The sequence below is a fragment of the Corella eumyota genome, chromosome 5 (genome assembly GCF_963082875.1).
Source record: "Corella eumyota chromosome 5, kaCorEumy4.1, whole genome shotgun sequence".
NCBI lineage: Eukaryota > Metazoa > Chordata > Ascidiacea > Phlebobranchia > Corellidae > Corella > Corella eumyota.
Window position 1 is genome coordinate 13814270 of NC_137494.1, and position 20595 is coordinate 13834864.

General features: G+C 28.8%; 3 protein-coding genes and 1 non-coding gene across 4 annotated transcripts; 3 read left to right on the forward strand and 1 right to left on the reverse strand.

Annotated features, from left to right (window-relative positions):
• The first annotated feature begins 1693 nt into the window (after positions 1 to 1693).
• On the forward strand, positions 1694 to 4990 carry LOC145752310 (delta(3,5)-Delta(2,4)-dienoyl-CoA isomerase, mitochondrial-like). Its single transcript, XM_082568573.1, has 8 exons — positions 1694 to 1822; positions 2171 to 2288; positions 2525 to 2652; positions 3319 to 3443; positions 3636 to 3749; positions 3913 to 4055; positions 4141 to 4291; positions 4741 to 4990. The coding sequence occupies exons 1-8, from the start codon at positions 1789 to 1791 to the stop codon at positions 4843 to 4845; spliced, it is 918 nt and encodes a 305-aa protein (XP_082424699.1). The 5' UTR covers positions 1694 to 1788; the 3' UTR covers positions 4846 to 4990.
• Positions 4991 to 5504: 514 nt separating this feature from the next.
• Positions 5505 to 5576, forward strand: Trnaw-cca (transfer RNA tryptophan (anticodon CCA)). The gene has a single exon. It is a non-coding gene; the product is annotated as a tRNA-Trp (tRNA).
• A 1087-nt stretch (positions 5577 to 6663) lies between these two features.
• LOC145752916 (uncharacterized) lies at positions 6664 to 10149 on the forward strand. The gene is made up of 4 exons (XM_082569282.1): positions 6664 to 6861; positions 8129 to 8225; positions 8371 to 8428; positions 8510 to 10149. Exons 1-4 carry the CDS (start codon positions 6722 to 6724, stop codon positions 9349 to 9351), a joined length of 1137 nt encoding a protein of 378 aa, XP_082425408.1. The 5' UTR covers positions 6664 to 6721; the 3' UTR covers positions 9352 to 10149.
• A 176-nt stretch (positions 10150 to 10325) lies between these two features.
• LOC145752402 (uncharacterized) lies at positions 10326 to 16130 on the reverse strand. Its single transcript, XM_082568682.1, has 11 exons — positions 15942 to 16130; positions 15468 to 15610; positions 14947 to 15097; positions 14727 to 14790; positions 14130 to 14180; positions 13528 to 13603; positions 13299 to 13392; positions 13012 to 13076; positions 12746 to 12814; positions 12432 to 12546; positions 10326 to 12340 (listed from the first exon to the last, which is right to left on the reverse strand). The coding sequence occupies exons 1-11, from the start codon at positions 16081 to 16083 to the stop codon at positions 10554 to 10556; spliced, it is 2757 nt and encodes a 918-aa protein (XP_082424808.1). The 5' UTR covers positions 16084 to 16130; the 3' UTR covers positions 10326 to 10553.
• Between the last annotated feature and the right edge of the window lie 4465 nt (positions 16131 to 20595).

Here is a 20595-nt window from a genome sequence, read left to right on the forward strand (position 1 = left end):
AATTTTTTTTCTGATGTGATATTTATCAACATTGTTTTAATGTGTCATCATCTCTTAACACGTGTTAAACAGGCATTACCACCTCTGCCTTTTTTACGTTACTTTTTTAAATAGATCTCGCCTGTAAGGTAGGCGAAACAATTTGTTAAGTAACAATTGGTCCAAAGTAAAGGGCGTACCAATCCGCCACGTTTTCCCTGTAAATTTCCTACAAAGTACTATTATGTGGTTTGTATCAAATTTACCATTTTTTTCCGTTCTAATATTATAATCTGTCAAAAAATCGACTCATGCAAAAATTATTTAACTTTGCGGTTGAGACAGACGAATTGGCATTGTCAAGTTTGTATACATAATTTAATTTACGAAGCACAATACTTGGAACTGAATATGTATTCAAATTTTCACTATAAATATTTAATAGAAAATATATTAGATGGATTATTGGAATCACGTCATGACAAAGCGATTTCGCGCCCTTTGACTTCTTATAAAAATGCTTTAGATCTTTAAATCATAATACACAAAGGCGATATCACAACAAAGCTATTCAAATTGTTGAGATAATAATCTCCTCAACTCAACTCTAAAAATGCTTAAAACTACAAATGTCTATGTTGTGAGTAGCACAAATAGGGGCCATAGTGGTTAACGCGTCATTGGAGCTAAATCAAAACAAACTTTACTATTTTCCGTGCCAGTTACTACTAGCTCGAATTGACTTTGGTGAAGAAATACGTGCCTGCCTATTATTAAGTATTTCGTGCTAGTCAATTGAAATTCTAAGTCTACCTTCTTTCAAGCACTTGAATTTTACACCTTAGTGCAGAGCGTTAGCGTGGGCTGTACTTAAAGCGAATTAGATTCGTTAACGGAAGTAGCTATCTATCGTAATGTAATTTGAAACGTAATTACCTACGATTTGTTGTCTTTTCTAATACAATTAATTACCGCTGTTTAAATAATTTAAACTCAAATGTAAGATCAATTGAATTCCAATGCCTTATTGGGGACTGAAAAATGTTAATTTAATTTAAAGAACGTCATTATGAATAAGATTTTATTTTAAAATGCAATTTAAAAACGATTGTTATTTTTGGATTTAAAATTATTTTGGGTAAAAATTAGCTATATTTGCTTTTGTAGTTATATAAGAGATATGTTTTTTTTTCAATTTTAATTTATCCCCTTTTATCTAATCAAAGCTTTAAATAAATTTGTTTTTATTGTAGCTATATTTAAATTTAATTTTGTTTCCTTGGAATTGTAAAAAATGAATTATTGTTATCAGATTAATTTTACTGTCTTTAATAAAGAAAAAATTCTCGTTTTATACAGAGGGCTTTGAAAAGGGGTCTTAATCGGCATTAATATTTATTAAAGAGTAAATAGATTATTTAAATTTAGTTTTTATACGTAATACATAATAAATGTCAATCACTAGTTTTTATATTTTACTTAACCAGAAAAATCCAAATCCTATTTTTAATATTCTTTACATTTAAATATACTTGCCTACTTAGGAAATGCAATTTTGTTGTAATAAATCTTTATATAACAAAGGTATATTAATTTTTTTTTAACATATTCACTGTTTTGTAAAAAAATAATTTATAATTATTGTTTGGGATCACGTAAAAAATTCGTCACGACTAAACTTTTTTTTGGCAAATTCAGGGTTTCCAAATTAAATCATTTTTATGTGTATCATGTGTTTTTGCATGAATCAGCAAAATTGTTAAAGTGTAAACAAAAAAAACAACAACGTTAGCAGAAATTTGCAAAAAAATGTTACGAACTGGGATTCATCGTTTAGTAAAAGGTAATTATAAAGTTTTTATGTTATTGTTACAATTACTTGTAACGAAATTTTATCGTTTTTTTTTCTTAAGTCGTGAATAATCGTTGCGTATTTCGTTTACTGGTTAAAACTTTACTACATGGGAACTTGGGTTTGATTCTTCCTGTTTTTATGATTTAGCTTCTTTAAGAAACGTGCAATAAACGGCATAAATTTCTGCTAAGCTAACACTTTAGCAGTTTAATTACCGGGCAATTATAATCTATAAAATCTCAAACGGCCATAATAACTCAAGACTAAGGGTAATGTTTGGGACGTAAAGTCGACTTTGAGGATAAATTAATGTATAAAAATTATATTTAATTATAGTTTTCATGCAAATGGAGGCAAGAAAAATGGCATCGGCCGCAAGCATAGAAAGTTACAAGTTTGAAACATTGGATGTTTCTTCACCCAAGTCATATGTGCTTCATGTTAAGTTGAATCGGTGAGATTTTCTTTAATTTATAACTGGATTTAGAGACCATGTCATAATATTCTATAAAATTTTTGGGTTACCGTTGTTATTTTTGGTATATATATATGTTTTAAAACATCAATTGATTTTGTCATTTATTTTAAATAGTGTATTTTAGAAGATATGTATTTTATATTTTAAATTATAGGCAAATTGCCAGAAAATTTATGTCATTTTTTTATTTTTTATTTCTATATTTAATATAGACCAGAACAGTTAAACACAATGAATGCAAAGATGTGGAATGAAATGATCGATTGTTTTAGGAAAGCTGGAAGTGATAGCAATGTGAGATCGATTGTTTTATCTGGGAGTGGGCGCATGTTTACAGCAGGTATCTAATATAATGTAGCATTTATAACTAAGAAAGACTTTGCAAGTCTGTATAAACATACAGTCAATTCAACCTAAAGGCAACTAACTAAACCTGATGACAAATGATGAAATGACAATTTAACCCTTGAATGGTGTTTTTATATTGAGATAATCAAACTAGAACAAGGTATTTTTAGGATGATTTGTTATACCGGCAATGTGGTGTAGTGGTAAGAACACTTGCTACACCACACATGAGGTCGTGGGTTCAATCCCCACTGCTATCATGCTGCAGCCCCCATTGAGTAAGGCGCTATAAACGGTATAAACTCCTGCTTAGCCAGCATTAAATCAGCAAAATAATTATGGCTACCACAGGCAACTTGAGACTGGGTCGGAGTAACACTTGTTACTCTATGTTTAGGTGGTGTATTCGACCTTCTCACTTCTAGGATAAAGATATAAACAAAAAAAAGAAGGGGCTGAGTTTTCATTGGGTTAAAAGTGTCTTCGAATGTTATTAGCATAGAACCAAGCAGAAACACTAAAATGTCAAAAAATAACCAAAATGACAAAAAAAAATGAGTCACGGTAACAAATATTGCCCTATGATAAGACTATGAGTTTAAGCCTTATTTTAAGGATAAATTTAATTTGAAATGATTTATTATTTGTGTTATTACAGGACTTGATCTTATGGCAGCAGCATCTACTTTTTCACAAAGTCCTGATATGGACATCGCAAGAAAAGCATTTGAAATGAATACTTTTATTCAGCTTGCTCAAGATAGTTGTACCGTTATAGAGAAAGTAAGAACTTATTAATAATTTGTGTATTATAAACATAGTAAATATAAACAACTTTAGAATTACATCAATGCGTTGCAGTACTATATTCTGCAGTACTATAACAGGGAAGCCTTATGGGCCTTTGCACTGTAAAAAACGTCTAGTACCTTACACTGTAAAAACAAACTTAACTAATATATTTGTTAATTGCAGTGTATGAAGCCAGTGATTTGTGCAATACATGGAGCTTGTATAGGAGGTGGTATGGATGTAATGACAGCTTGTGATATAAGATATTGCACCAAGGATGCATTTTTTTGTGTTAAGGTTAATATATTGTTGAATTTATTATATAAAAAGGCTGATCCCATCCTTAGGTGATTAAACCTAGGACTACAGAATCTTAACATGATTGTTTTACATATAAAAAAGTTGGAAATTTAACAATTTAAATTCTACAATGATTTTAAAGTTTTCTATGTTTATGTAGGAAGTAGATGTAGGCCTTGCTGCAGATATGGGCACGTTACAAAGATTACCCAAAGTGATTGGTAACGATAGTTTGGTCAGGGAATTATGTTACACTGCTAGAAAAATGGGATCAGAAGAAGCCAGTAATTGTGGCTTAATTGGGTAAATTTATGATATTTATTTTTATACAGTTTTTAAGCAACTGCATTTATAATATTTTTTAAAATATATGTCATTTCTTTTTTAGAAAGGTGTTTACTGATAAAGAAGAATTACTTGAAAACTCTCTCTCGGTAGCATCAGAAATTGCAAGTAAAAGTCCAGTGGCTGTACAAAGCACTAAAGTTAACTTAAACTATTCAAGAAATCATAGCATTGATCAAAGTCTAGAATATATGGTAAGAGAACAGTTTCTTTTTGGTGTTTTATATTAGTATTGGAAAAAACTGATATATTTAATTTTATCTTAAACTTGAGACTAGGTTGGGGTAGTATTATAAGGCCAATAATATCTTAAACTTATACAACTTGGGACTGGGTTGGGGTAATATCATAAAGTCAATAATATCTTAAACTTGTACAATTTAAGACTGGGTTGGGGTAATATCATGAGGCCAATAATATCTTAAACTTGTACAACTTGGGACTGAGTTGGAGTAATATCATGAGGTCAATAATATCTTAAACTTGTACAACTTGAGCAGGGTTGGGGTAATATCATGAAGTCAATAATATCTTAAACTTGTACAACTTAAGACTGGGTTAAATTACTATCAGAAGATCAATCTTCTTCCAAACTAAACTAGTCAATTGTGGGAACAAAAAATACTTTAAATTAATTTTTTAGCGTTCATGGAATGCTGCAATGTTACAATCCGAAGATATTATGAAATCTGCCCAAGCTTTAATGTCAAAGAAAAAAATGTCAGAAGTTGAATTTGCGAAGCTTTAAATTTATTATTTAATTAAATTTACACACCACTTAATTTAACAGGGTATATAAAGTTATAAATAAAAAAAGACTGTTATTTAATATTTTTGAATTTATAATTTAAAATAATTAAAAAACTAATTTTTTTTAAACTACCTGAGACTTTGGTGCATTTTTTTCCAATTAATATGCAAAAGTTCAATTAATTTGTATTGAATTGTATATAGTTATAATTTATTATGTTCGTTTGTCATTTTGCTTATTGAGAATTAATTAATTTGTTTATAAAAATTAAAACCATTTACAACTTACAAAAAAATAGATATATAGGTATACAAAACAAAATTCCGTTATAAAAAAAACGATTTTGTACAGAAATTATATTCTGGCAAAACATGAATTTAAATTACTTTTTAGCTTAAATATCAAAAGTAGGAACATTTTTTTAACGTTTAAATCACAAAGGCCGAGAAAAAGCATAACAATTTAACCATGGGGGTTTTTAGTTACGCGCAACAGGAGTTAGGCTGTGTTTAAACAAAAAACAAATACGTTCTGTATGTATTCAGTTATATCTAACTCTACTGAAACAACATAGTTATAGTTCAGTTATGTTTGCATAAGTTAAACAGGAAGTACTGCAAATGGTATATCGCAAGTTAGTGGCTGTTTAATCAACTGACTCCGTGGCGCAACGGTAGCGCGTCCGACTCCAGATCGGAAGGTTGCGTGTTCAAATCACGTCGGGGTCACATTTTTTGAATTATTTTTTTGTTGTAGATTAAGCAACATTACTTTATAAATGTGGAAATGAATAAGTCGGAGCTTAACTAGAATTTTTTAGTTGTTAATGTGGATAAATATTTTAATAAAAAGGGGATAAACAGATAGTGACGTAATGACCTTTGTTATTGTTTTTATAAATTCCAAGACATGTGCAGAAAAAATTGTTTTGGACGAGTTGTCTAAAAAGCAAATTAGTTTTATAATCTTTCGATTAATTAAGCCTCTAAAAAGAAAACCACGCATGTTCGTTATGCTTTGAAAAGTTATTAACAACTTACTTTTACTTATGGGCAATAGGAAAAATATTATTTTGATTGATTTAACTTTCGTTATAATTTTGTAAGTTAAAAAGTTGAACAAAATGTTGTGTGTATTACAGGTACTTGATTAAATCATTTCCGGTGTCTGAAATTTAACAAAAAATTGTTTACTATTAGTCAGTTTAGTTTTTAGAATAAAAATAATTGCACAAGTTACAAATAAATTAGAATAGTCGCAAAAACGTTACTTTTTTTTTACTACGTGTACAGTTAAGATTTTAATTGTTGTAAATGGTCACAACTTTTAACTAATATTTACCTGTGCTAATTTACTTATGCAATATGAACAAAGGTTTTATTCATTTTATATATATATGTTGTACACTTAGCTCAATTATATGAAGATGACTACTTACATCATAAATAATTAGGCCCATAACTTTCTACTCACTAATCTCTAATTAGGTGTTTTAATACACTTGCTACATCAGACGAGGTCGTGGGTAAATTCCCACTGCTTTTATGCTGTAGCGCCCTCAAGTAAGACGCTATAAATGGTATGAACTCCTGCTAAGCCAGCACTTATTCAACAGCATAATTATTAGGCAATTATAATCTATAATATCCAAAATTGCTAAAGGCGACTTGAGACTGGGTCGGAGTAACCGATGTTACTCTATGTTAAGGTCGCGCATTCGAACTTCCCGCATTGAGAATAAAGATATATATACAAAAGGCAAAAATATATAAATTTTCGAAAAAATTTCTTGAATATTTTACAGATTTTATTTTTTTTAATTTTAAAGTATTTTTGCGATAAATGCTTGTTATTTTATAATTGTTTTAATATAATGGAAAGCATCAAAGAAGAATTAATATGCTGCGTATGTTTGGAAACATACAGAAAACCAATCATAATGTTACCATGTGGTCACAATTTGTGTGAGATTTGTGTTCATCAATTATCCGAAAACTACTACAGTCAGAAAAGGTAAATTGTTAGATAACACAAGCTTTTCTACCCTTTAAAAATATATTTATTTTTAATAGTTAATAAATTTTGGTACATACTGATATATATGTAGTAAAACGAAAAATTTTTTGATCGTTTATTTTGTTAAAAAACAAGACTATTTGTAAAATGTTTATGTTTTTTTACCCTTTTCATTTTGTTTAATTCTTTCTTCTGCAATTGTTCCATTTTATTTTTTTAATAACTTTTTTTTCGACTATTATTCCAATTATTTTTTTTTCCTAAATGTTTTTCGGCAACTATTCCAATGAACTTTCTTCAACAATTATTCCTGTTGATTCTCTTTCATTCCCTATTATTTTCATCATTCTCCCTAACTTTATTTAACAACTGTTCCATGTAATTTATTTGTGTTCCATGTAATTTACACATTATTCCATGTAATTTACACATTAACAACTGTTCCATGTAATTTACACATTATTTTTTTTAGGAATATTCCACTTATTTATTCCATTCCGCTAAATTTTCGTTGTCAATTTCTCACCATTTAACAATTTTTTTCATTCAACTTCTTTTTCTACAACAATTATTTTAATTTTCCCACTGTATTACAACAATTATTTTAAGCAATCCTATTTATTTATTTTTTTTGCTCTTATTCCACTAATATTTTTTCTACTTCCATAATTTTACTTTTCTAATTTTCCACTTAACCTTCTTTTACACTATAGCACCTAATTCTTTTTCATTTCACTGTCTTCTTTCCTATTCCTCTTTTTTCAATCCCACTTAAGTATTTATATATAATTATTTTCCATTTCTTTTTTTTTATTTCACTTAATCCTCTACTATTTTACTAAATTCACTTCTATTCCACCTAATTTCTTCTATTTCACATAAGTTTTGTCTATTTTACTTCTTTTTTTCATTCCCTCTTAATCCTTTTCATTTTACTGAAATGCCTTTTGTTACACTTAATTCTCTTCCATTCCACTTATTTTTTTCACCCATTTTTTCTCTTCCACTAGGTTTTTTTTCCATTCAACCTAATTGTTTGTCATACCACTAAAGTTTATTTCACTTAATTCTGCCCCATTCCAACTAGTTTTTTTTATTATCACACTTTAATTTTCTTTCATTTCACTTCATTTTTTCCATAACTTTGCCCCATTTTTTCAGTAATTCTGCTCTCTTAAATTTTTTTTTATCATGCAAGTCGTTTATGCTGTACTTAAAAGAACATTAACCCAACTTATAATTTATGTATTGTTTTTAATGACAGCTGCCCAAACTGCCGAGCAAAATTTGTGATCGAAGGACAAGGTCTGCCCCGCAACTTGACTTTAGAAAATATTATTGAAAAACTACAAAAGCTACCGGTAATATAGCTTTAATTACATAACTAAATTTTATTTGTGTAGTGTTGTGTTTTTTTTTTATATTTTTTTATTTTATTTTTAGTGTTGTGTTTATTGTACATATGTATTTTTATAAATCTTTTTTATGAAATCTCTGTTTTTTTAGGACATTTCTTCTACCAATTTACAAATAAGATCAAGTTATGAAATGGAGCAAACTAAACGTAAGTTAAAGCCTTTATTTCTCTGTGTTATACCTTTAGTTTAGTATATATATATTAAAATAATTTTGACATCTTTTTTAGAATTGGCAGTTTACTATATAAAAGATAACAAATTCCATGAGGCTAAAATGGTATTTGATGCAATATTGTCCAATGTTGATGGCTCACAAAAGTTAAAAATGTTAATCGAAATATGTATAGCTTTAACAGAGACAAAATCAACCCAAAACTTAAAAGATTTTTGTCAAGAAACTGTAAATTACGCAACATCCATTGAATTAAGTCCGCATGACTGTAATGCTATTATCACCAGTTTATGTGACCTTACTAAGCTGTTAGCTCTTAATAAAGAAGAAAATCTTATAGCTATATCTTTAGTTAAATGCTCCATGAGATTAAGTAAGTATATTCCCAATGCCAATGTGAGAATTATTAAACTTCATTGGATAGCCCATGGTATGACATTCATTGCTTTATCAATGTCTAAACACAAACAACCAGGTTTTCTTAAACATGGTATTCCATTGCTTACTGAAATAAGGCTTAAAATTAAGCATACCCTACATGCAAGCCAGCGGAAGAAATGTGAATACGAGACCTGGTGCTTAAAACATACAGGTGTATGTTTTTACAATATTGGGGCCTATGAAAAGGCAGTTAATGTATATTCTGAAGCTATTGCCCTTATGGTAGCAGAATGTGGTTATGATGCTAGGCTATATAAAGTGTTTGGTATTTGTTATCACTTTATGGGGGCGGCTTATCATAAAATGAAGCAATATCAGAAAGCCAATACCAATTTCTTAAAGGCAAATGAAATTCACCTTACAGCTATTGACTGGCTCAGTGATGCAAGAAAAAAGGAATCTATTGAGCTTACAACCAAATGTCTTAGTTACATTTCATCACGAAAAATAATGTAACCATCAAGATCGTTTTTATTGTTTTATTTTTTAGGATTTTTGCCTGGTGATGGCTAAATGTTTTTATACTGCCTGGTAGTGTGGTTTTTGTATACGAGTTGGTAAGCGTGAATTATGTGAATTGGTTAGGTAAACTACGAAGTGTTTTTAACTTATTTTTTTATTTCTTTCTTTTCATGGTTTTATCAACAGTCTGGTTGGGTTTTTACAGCGTTTTTATTAAGATTGTTGAACACACAATAAAGTATTTCAAGTTAATGTGTTTGGCCTATAAAAATGTGTAAGTGATTTTGCTGTAAAATACTGGTTTGCTGTGTAGACCTACGCTACGCGGCATTTTTCATATAGTTAGCTTATAAAATTACTGCTACTCACTAACTAAACTTTCGCTTGTAGTCTTCCATTTAAAAATGTTTTTTTCTTAAAACAGTTCTATATATAATCCGACTATTCTTGATTAAATCCATAATTTTCAGCTGAAATAATCCAAATCCCGATAGAAATATTCCATCCATTTTCAGTGGTCAATCGTAATTGCAAATTAAAAGCTTGTCCTATATTTTTTAATGGATCTAAGCTTAAGAAAAACTAAGTTCCTAACTCAACCCTACTCTAACTTAAAATTTGTTTCCAAAAATTTTGTCTTTTTTTATTAAAGTTTTAGCCCTTTGTGATGTCACAGCCAGCGAGATATTTTTTTAATACTAAAAACTAGTGGGGATAAAATAGCTGTTTGGTCCATTTAAATTACTAATATTAGCAATTTTAAACTGATTTTGTTCTAGGAGCTAGGTGAAAAGATGTGAAGTGGCAAGTTATAAATAGGACTACACAGTTTAAGCTTTAAAAATCTGTCAAATTTTGTTTAAAAACTACAATTTTTAAATGGTTTTAATTTTTGTTATTTTGCTCTGTGACATTTACTGTGCTGATAACTTTAAACCTACCAAAAATAAACGAATATCTAGTTCTATTATTTATTTATACATAGGTAAAGTAACGATTAGTTTTAAAAGGCTAAAAAGTGGCAAAGGAACGTGTAATTTTATGAAACAAATAAGGTAATAAAAAACGTAAAATATATCTATAAAATACTAGTGCAAGCTAACCTTAGCAATTACGATTAGTACTGTTAAAGCAAAAATTTATATACAAACTAGTTAAAAAAATGGTGTGTTAAAGGCAGCTTAAATTTAATGAAATTATGTTCTTGGGAATATAATTGACATAGCAATAATCCCCCCAATTCCTAAAAGAATTAAAATAGAAGTGATAATAATAGGTATCTTGTACTTATCCACTACTTTAGCTATTTTCCGAACAGATGCCTGCCTTTTGTACATATCTTTTCGCTTTTTTCCTGATTCTAGGTCTCGCTCAAACGGTTCTGAGCGAGTTTGTTGTATTTGATCATCTTCTGGAATAACAATGATTTCGTTGGGCTCTGTAGTTGTGGTTGACAATGTCCTGGGGTCTGTTAGTAAAGATTTAGACACTGCACGCTTCTTTCTAGTATGTGCTTGGCTAACTTTTGCGTAAATCGGGTTGTTGTAACCTTCAGTCGCCATTTTTTGGGTGCTTTCTTCTTGCTTCTTGACACTTTTCCAGCTACTTGAATTGCTACATATTGAGTTTTTTCTGCTAATAGATGGCGACGGGGGGACTACGTTTTGAGACTCCACTTCCAAAACTGCGATGTCATCAATGTCACTTATCTGCGTCATGTCATGGATTGATGACGTCACTGATGACCCAGAAAAGCAAGGCGCGCTGAACTTTCGTTTCTGCCTTCTCTTTACGTCACCTATTTCGTCGATAAATCGAATTATGTCTTCTGAGAGCGACAGTGATGTTTGTGTGGAGATGGTATTACTATCCGGATGGTGTTTTCCAGTGGATGGTAAACTTCCTCTTCTCATAGTGCTCCGCCTGGTCAGGGAGGACCCGGAAGAAGATCTTCTTCTAAGATGACTTCGTGTTTGAGTAAGCGGGGTTACATTAGTCGATGAGATATCTTGTTCTTGGGGTAGTTTCAAGGGTGATAAAAACGAGCTGTGGCGAGATGTAGAAGGGGAAGAAGAAGGGGTAGAAGAGAGAGGCGCCTTAGAAGAAAAGTATACGTCATAAGCGCTCTTCTGACTAATCACAGGCGGATACTCGATCATTATTTCGTCGTACATCGATTTATCAGTGGGACCTGATTTCAAGATTTTCTCGTTTACAATATCAACCTCATGTTCACTTAAGCTCATGACGTCACCAGTAGGTTTTAATTTAAAGGACGGAACTTTGTCAGTTGATTTGGGGCTTCCTGTTTGAGTGAATGTTTCGTTGGTGATCGTCTTGCGACGGTATTTCTTAACAGGAGGTTGAATGTACCTTCGAAAACTTTCGTTGCTTGTGTTTGTGTAATTGCTAGAAGTAATTGAGACGTTTTTCTGAACAGTCGCGTAGTTTGCCTTGTTATTATTAGAGGTTGGTAAATTTAAACTTGGAATTGTGTTCTCTTTTTCATTATCGTTGTCGCTGTCAGATGTCGCTGTTTTAAACGAGTTATAGTCTGGGGTGTTGCTTTCAAATGATTGTTTAACCTCTGTGATACTGTTAGCACTTGTTAACGACATTTTATCGTCAGTATTAACACCCAAGTCGTCTGTGGAAGTGCATTTGTCGTAGTTTTCCCAACTTTTTGTTCTTTTAGAAGCCTGTTTTGATTTTTCAACGGCATTCTTCCAGAAAGTCACTATTTCATTTTTCTTTTTGGCATTGCTTCGCTCTTTCACAGCTTCAATACTTTCTTGTTTGTGCTCATTTTCGTTAAGTACGTCATCATCTGAAACGTCATCTATGTAAGCGGTTGTATATAGTAGCTCGCCTGAGTCATCGCCTGGTGTTTTATTGATGGCTGTGGTGTAATATTCGTTCTCGCTAGTTGAGTAACTGTTTTCAGTCGTACTTGGAGACAACGACTCGTTTTTCAAATTGGAAACTAAAAGAAAATAAAAAATGGAATTTAAAAAAATAAATTTTAAGGGAAAGCTAAGATATATTACAATAATATTTTTTGTCGTAAAATTTACCATTTTCAACATTTTTTGCGATATCGTTTAGCGGTATTTTGGTCACGTGACCATTATCTATGACGTTATCGTTGTGTGATAATTCAAGCGTGTCAATAACAACCATATCTTCAACCTAAAAATATTAAAATTAATTTTTAATTTTTTTTTTTAATATAATAAAAAATAGGTAGTTGTGTTGAATTAATATAGCTCTATAGGTAGGTTATAAAGTCACATACAGACATCTGTCTTAGATGCTAGTTGACCTATGATATTAATTAAAAATGTGTTTTTAAAACTTGTTGTTTAAATTAACTGGATTTGTTTCTTACCTCTTGAGTTACGATTTTGTTGTTTGTTATCCAACTGCTGTTAGCTGGAACCAGGTCTATTGTGTTTCCCTGTAAAACAAATTTAATTTACACGTCTGGATTTTGTAACTTTGATAAGAGATGTTGTTTACTTTTTGTTTATTTTGAACTATGCCATTAATTTTAACCTTTAGTGACCTTAAAATGTGACGTAATATTAGTTAAAACTTTTGTATTTGCCTATAAAGTAGATCTTTTTATTAATAATATATTTTAATATTACTTACATTTGAGGTCTGTGGTTTATTATTTCTTTTCGGTTTCTTTTTTGGAGCTTTTTTAATTAGATTTCCTACAAAAATTAAGGTTTAAAAATTATTAAGGGTGAATATATTATACCAGCTGTTTAAAATAAAAAAAGGTCGAATCTTAGGTGGATATGATTCAAACTATTGATTAAAAAAGCAAAAAATGTCATTGGAAATGATATATTATCTACTGAAATTATAATTAGCATATATACTATTGAATTCTATTGAAAAGTAATCACAGAGTTATTAATTTTATACGTTACCTATCATTTCGTTGCTATTGGCTTTGTCCTCTAAATTAGCTTCTTTATTAATTGAATTTCCGTGCAATATACTCGTATAAGAAGTAATTTTATCCTGAAATAGAAAGAAAATATTGTGAGAACGTTCTATAATAACACTCTGGGTCGTAGGCTTTTTTTATTAAAAAATTACACAGTAATTACTAGTTACTTTTATTTTAAAATGACGTATTCAATAAAAAGTTCTTACCTTTGAGGAAAACTTTTGTTTTGTCTGAATCGGTGTCAATTTAATTTTTTGTTCTTCTTTAAGCTTTCTTTTAGCTCTAAATGAAATAGTTATTGTCCAGTAATGCTACTAGTTTAAACTTTACAATTGCTATAATACAATACATACAAAATAGTAACAGTATTTATACGCAATGTAGAAAAAATCTTGCAAACAACTTATGTAAGGTGTGAAGGCTCTCATTAGTTTTAGCGATAACATGCAGAGAATAAGATAAGGCAATGTCCAGGTTTTGGTAAACAAGTTACGCTACGGGGCCACGCGTATAGTTTGTTTATCAACAACATTTCCTTATCAACTGTTCAAACACACTTTCCCTGTTATTGTCTTTTTTGCCCTTATCAATTTAATTACCCTGTATTTTTGTGTATTGTTACCGTTTAACGACAACAAAATGATTACAGTATTTTTTAATATGTTTAGGAATTTACATTTTCAGGAGAACTTTAAATCGGATTTATTATTTTTTGTGATGCTGTTTGTTATAATGGTGTGATAAAGTTATTACGAAATTAGTCTGTGCGTAGAATTATCTATATTTTTATCATTTCTAATTTACTTACTGCTCCATTTTAATTTCTTGTTTTACACTTTCTGGCGGTTCGACCCCAAATCTAAAAAACAATATTTTGTATTAAAAAAAAACTATAAATTAATGATTTGAATAATACAATGTTAGTATTTAAAGGCCCAGACTACGCAAAAAGCACAGTTTAGACAGTACAGTCGTTTTTTTAAAGTAAAAAATAAAAAAAACGAACGACAAAGAATATTTGATTTTAAATTAAATATCAGCCCCACAACTTCCTATTTAAAATAAAAAACGTCATTTGAAGTGGTTTATGACGTCATGAGATTAAATAAATAGTAATTTTAGTACGAAATGTCGGCCATTTTTAACAAGTCCATTATGTAACGAAAATTGAAACCAAGTATTTACAAACTTTGCTAGTTTTCTAAGCCACCCAACCGTATATTTAGCCTTAAAAAAACAGGCTGCAAATTTGTAAATACGTTTCATGTGTTTTTTTTAACATGGTTTTAGTTTTAAATTGACTTTTGGCTTAATGTCGACTACATTAAGGCCCTTTAAATGTTCTATTGTAATGTTAAATTATATTTAGTCTAATTTTTGATTTAATAAAAGGCTTTCAACTTACGATGCAGCGATTTTTGCGATGTTTAAAATGCAATTCAACACTTGTCGTTCATTTTTTGTAATAACTGTAAAAAATAAGTAGTTAAATTGTAAAAACTTTGAAATTTTCTGACATAGTTTACCAATTAAAACTGCGTATAAACGACGACATACCAGCAGTGGGAATCAAGCCAAAAGCCATACATACACAATTTTACCAATACTTATATTTTAAATATCACCTAAGTCCTCGGATTCAAACATTGTAATCTCTCGTACTCCGATGTTACGGCACCAGTCCAAAAACTTAGCGATATTGATTCGCTGACGGGCTACTATCTGAGCATTGCTATGCATTACGCCGTGAGTTAGGTGAACCATATCAGGTGTAAGCTAAAGATAAAATGTTTATTTGTCAATATTATTTGTTTAGTTACAAATGAATTTACTTCCTAAAAGTAACAATTTAAAAAATGCAGTAAACAAAATAATTTTATAAAAAAAAATATTTGCCATAGTTATTACCTTTTACACATTGTTTTTAACATGACATAGTTGTTAAATTTTTACACATGGTTTTTAACATGACATAGATATTACATTTTTACGCATGGTTTTTAACATGACATAGTTATTACATTTTTACACATGGTTTTTAACATGACATAGTTGTTACATTTTTACACATTGTTTTTAACATGACATAGTTATTACATTTTTACACATTATACAGTACATCTTTAAATTTATTTTTGTTGCTTACATGTTTTAAAGTTTTTGTAAGATTCCCTGAGTCTTGGCTTGGACTTGCTTGTTCTTTAAGAATTTGTAAACATTTAGCAACATTCAGTAAACGTTCACCGCCTCGTAGTTCCTTCATAACTTGGTTGGAATTTATTCTTTCGCCTGTTTAATATATTTGTAAAGAAAAAAAAAATATTGTGTTTTGTTAAATTTTTGTTTTTGTTTAAACTATTCGAGCGTTAAATATTGTAGTAAAACTATTGTATAAGATCAGAAACCGATTTTTTACTGTTAGTGTTACGAAAAGGACTTGAAGCGTTGAAATAATTACGTTTAATGGACACAATTTTATTTGTCTTCAAACAAGTTATATCTGTATTGAACCAGAAACCAAAACATAGGTTCTTTCAATTTCTTTGATGGACAGTACGCCATTTTACACAATTAGGTATTTTAAATTACTTATATTTACCAATTTAAAAGTAATTTTTACCTAATATGTCGCCTATCCATTCTGCTACTTCACGTCGCATTCGTTCTAAGTCAACAGAGTGAATAATGCCAATATAAGCATGTTCATCTTCCAATAAAAGCGAAGCATTTCTTGACACATCTTCATCTTTTACTTCAGTCATAACTTCAACTATTTATTTTGTAAATTAAATGATATGTTGAAGTTACCTTTTCGCTATTATAGAATACAGTTTGATAAGCATTAAAATATTATTTAAAATACAATTTTGTTTTAATAATTTGTTAAGCCATTAAAAACAGCTTAAAAAAGACTTTTTAACGTTTTTATTCATGATAACGTTATATATCATCATCCTATTTTAAGGCTATAATGGGCTTGGCTAGACCGAATTTTTCAACTGTATCCTACGCTTATACTTCTTTAACTGTTACGCACCAAATCAGTACAGAGCCTTATATAGCAAACGTAATTCATGCGTATATGTACGAACCCCTTATTTTAAAAGTTTTCCTTTTCTCATTTTAAATTAAAATATTCGATCTACTTAATATGAGAAAAAGTCGGCAAAAAACTATTTTTTTTCAAAATAGTTTAAATATAAAAATGACAATTTTTTTAATATATTACGTTATAATTATATTAGTTTACATGTATTAATTTATCTTATTAAGTTAGTTAATAACTTTTTAATACGAATATATTCTCCTAAAATTATAAGTTAAATTTAATAACAAAAACGTAACATGTTTACTTAAAAATATTTTTTGCAATTTATATTTAAAATACAATTATTTTTATTAGTTATAATCTTCAAAATTGTCGTATAATTTGTCAAACAGTGTTATTTTTGTAAAAATTTGAAAAATTTCGCTGTTCGCTTTATCTTGAAATGACGTAATTGATTAAGCGCCTCAAGAACATGTGCGCCTTACTTTTCGACAAATGTTCATTTTCAGTTTGAGCTTCAATTGTAAACAACTATACGCTGTGCATGGCAAATCTAAGGTGTTTGGTAACAAAATTACAACGTAGTTTTCAAATTTGAAAACACACCTGATCAACTTTAGTAAAATGGTATTCAAGAAATGTTTTTAAAATCTATATTCCAAGACATGAAATATGATGAGAAAAGCTTATTTAAAATCATGAAATGAAATGGTTGAAAATGTTGGGTTATGGAAATAGAGGGTATTAAAGCATTGAGTTCTTTAACACAAAATATTTTTATAAATCATTTAAAACTTGTAAATAATAGAAAATTAATCATCCAAAAATTGAAAAAAAAAATGACAAAAGATTTAAAATAATAAAAGTTAGTCAATTATGTTCGCATTATTTAAATGTTGATTTTAAACACCAGGTGAATATTTGCGGGTAATGGCGGAACCGTATTCATATAACTAAGGTTCAAGTTCAGCTATTTTTTGTTTATCTTTACTAAAACAAATTTTACAGACTTTTTTGTATTAAACAGTTTGGTGATAAATGTTGCATAAATAACTAATGTCTTTAGATTACAGAAATGGCAAAAAAGCAGCCCAACAATTAATATAACAACAACTATAAAGAAATGGTAACTTTTTATTGTGTATTTTACTCGAAAATTGTTTTAAAATATTTATATTAATATAATTATTTTTTGTTATTTTGCTGTTATGTACAAAGTATTGCATGTGTTGTTGGACAATCACGCTGGCCTAGTGGTTAGAGCACTTGGCTTTACTACTTAATATCTTGGGTGCAATCCCTACTTCTCCTATGTTGTAGCGCCCTTAAGTAATGCGCTATTAACGGCATAAATTCCCGCAGAGCCTTAATCAGCAGCATAATTATCGAGTATTTATAATTTATATTGTCCCAAACTGCCAAAGTCAGTCTGAGACCGGGTTTGGGTAACTGATGTTATTCCACGTTTGGTCTTAAAGTCAACCTTTCAACATTAGGGATAAAGATTTATAAAAACCCTAAAAAAAATTTTTTTTTAGATTTTGAAATTATTTACTATAATAACCCCAGTAGTTTAATAAACTTATTTTAAGAATATTAATTAAAAATCTAAATATTCATGAAAGTTATAAACATATTTCATAAAAATTGCTGTTTCTTAAAAATAAAAATTTTTGTTTTCAACAAAAACAAATTCGTTAGGGTAAATTTTTGGATATCTCATTTGTGTTTTTACCGAATTAAGCTAAAATGTCGTAATTATTTTTTATATTTATTTTACAGGGGGCCGAGAATTTTAATCTACAATGGAAATAAAGAACAGGAAGCGTAATTTAAAGTTTTTGATGTCGTATTTTGGGTTGTGTAAAAAATAAATAATATTTTTTTTAAACAACTTTTTTTATTTTGTCATTAAGTACTCAAAAATGCATTGTTAGTGATAACGTCGTGTTGGCCAAATGGTTAAGGTGACTTGGGTTCGAGTCTCATTTAATAGCGAATTTCTTTATTTTTTCTTTTAAACTAATAATTTTGATTTTTAGGAAACAGCAATTTTTATGAATATTTTTGAAAAATATTTTTAAAATAAGTTTATTAGGCGAATGGGGTGCTTATGGTAAAAGGAATTTAAAATTTGAAAAAAAAAATTTTTTGAAAATTTTTGTACCAATCTACATATGTATATTAGGTCAAAGGGTCACTTGGTACGAAGATTAGTCGAAACAAAAATTTGCCCTAATTTTTTTGTTTTTAATTTTTTTCGCGAGTTTTTTATCTTGAATTTAAGTTAACCCAATGCGCATTTATTAAAACTAATAATTTTGATTTTTAGGAAACTGCAATTTTTATGAAATATGCTCATAAATTTTATGAATATTAATATTTTTGAAAAATATTCTTAAAATAAGTTCAATAGATGACTGGGGTTCTTGTGGTAAAAGGAATTTAAAATTTGAAAAAAAAAATTTTGAAAATTTTTGTACTAATCTACATGTGTGTATTAGGTCAAAGGGTCACTTGGTACGAAGATTAGTCGAAACAAAAATTTGCCCTAATTTTTTTGTTTTTAATTTTTTTCGCGAATTTTTTTATCTTGAATTTAAGTTAACCCAATGTGCATTTATTTAAACTAATAATTTTGATTTTTAGGAAACTGCAATTTTTAGGAAATATGCTCATAACTTTTATGAATATTAATATTTTTGAAAAATATTCTTAAAATAAGTTCAATAGACGACTGGGGTTCTTGTGGTAAAAGGAATTTAAAATTTGAAAAAAAAAATTTCGAAAATTTTTGTATTAATCTACATATGTGTATTAGGTCAAAGGGTCACTTGGTACGAAAATTAGTCGAAACAAAAATTTGCCCTAATTTTTTTGTTTTTAATTTTTTTCGCGAATTTTTTTATCTTGAATTTAAGTTAACCCAATGCGCATTTATTAAAACTAATAATTTTGCTTTTTAGGAAACGGCAATTTTTATGAAATATGCTCATAACTTTTATGAATATTAATATTTTTGAAAAATATTCTTAAAATAAGTTCAATAGACGACTGGGGTTCTTGTGGTAAAAGGAATTTAAAATTTAAAAAAAAAAATTTTGAAAATTTTTGTACTAATCTACATATGTGTATTAGGTCAAAGGGTCACTTGGTACGAAGATTAGTCAAAACAAAAATTTGCCCTAATTTTTTTGTTTTTAATTTTTTTCGCGAATTTTTTTATCTTGAATTTAAGTTAACCCAATGCGCATTTATTAAAACTAATAATTTTGATTTTTAGGAAACTGCAATTTTTATGAAATATGCTCGTAACTTTTATGAATATTAATATTTTTGAAAAATATTCTTAAAATAAGTTCAATAGACGACTGGGGTTCTTGTGGTAAAAGGAATTTAAAATTTGAAAAAAAAAATTTCGAAAATTTTTGTACTAATCTACATATGTGTATTAGGTCAAAGGGTCACTTGGTACGAAGATTAGTCGAAACAAAAATTTGCCCTAATTTTTTTGTTTTTAATTTTTTTCGCGAATTTTTTTATCTTGAATTTAAGTTAACCCAATGCACATTTATTAAAACTAATAATTTTGATTTTTAGGAAACTGCAATTTTTATGAAATATGCTCATAACTTTTATGAATATTAATATTTTTGAAAAATATTCTTAAAATAAGTTCAATAGACGACTGGGGTTCTTGTGGTAAAAGAAATTTAAAATTTGAAAAAAAAAAATTTCGAAAATTTTTGTACTAATCTACATATGTGTATTAAGTCAAAGGGTCACTTGGTACGAAGATTAGTCGAAACAGAAATTTGCCCTAATTTTTTTGTTTTTAATTTTTTTCGCGAATTTTTTTATCTTGAATTTAAGTTAACCCAATGCGCATTTATTAAAACTAATAATTTTGATTTTTAGGAAACTGCAATTTTTATGAAATATGCTCATAACTTTTATGAATATTAATATTTTTGAAAAATATTCTTAAAATAAGTTCAATAGACGACTGGGGTTCTTGTGGTAAAAGAAATTTAAAATTTGAAAAAAAAAAATTTCGAAAATTTTTGTACTAATCTACATATGTGTATTAGGTCAAAGGGTCACTTGGTACGAAGATTAGTCGAAACAAAAATTTGCCCTAATTTTTTTGTTTTTAATTTTTTTCGCGAATTTTTTTATCTTGAATTTAAGTTAACCCAATGCGCATTTATTAAAACTAATAATT

Coding starts and splice junctions, on each gene's coding strand:
- LOC145752310 (XM_082568573.1), top strand. CDS start 1,789: ATGTTACGAACTGGGATTCATCGTTTAGTAAAAG. Junction 1,823..2,170: donor GATTCATCGTTTAGTAAAAG/GTAATTATAAAG, acceptor ATTTAATTATAG/TTTTCATGCAAATGGAGGCA. Junction 4,292..4,740: donor ATCAAAGTCTAGAATATATG/GTAAGAGAACAG, acceptor TTAATTTTTTAG/CGTTCATGGAATGCTGCAAT.
- LOC145752916 (XM_082569282.1), top strand. CDS start 6,722: ATGGAAAGCATCAAAGAAGAATTAATATGCTGCGTATGTTTGGAAACA. Junction 6,862..8,128: donor AACTACTACAGTCAGAAAAG/GTAAATTGTTAG, acceptor TTTTAATGACAG/CTGCCCAAACTGCCGAGCAA. Junction 8,226..8,370: donor AAAAACTACAAAAGCTACCG/GTAATATAGCTT, acceptor CTGTTTTTTTAG/GACATTTCTTCTACCAATTT.
- LOC145752402 (XM_082568682.1), bottom strand. CDS start 16,083: ATGACTGAAGTAAAAGATGAAGATGTGTCAAGAAATGCTTCGCTTTTA. Junction 15,098..15,467: donor TTACAAAAACTTTAAAACAT/GTAAGCAACAAA, acceptor TTTTATCTTTAG/CTTACACCTGATATGGTTCA. Junction 13,077..13,298: donor CAATAGCAACGAAATGATAG/GTAACGTATAAA, acceptor TAATTTTTGTAG/GAAATCTAATTAAAAAAGCT.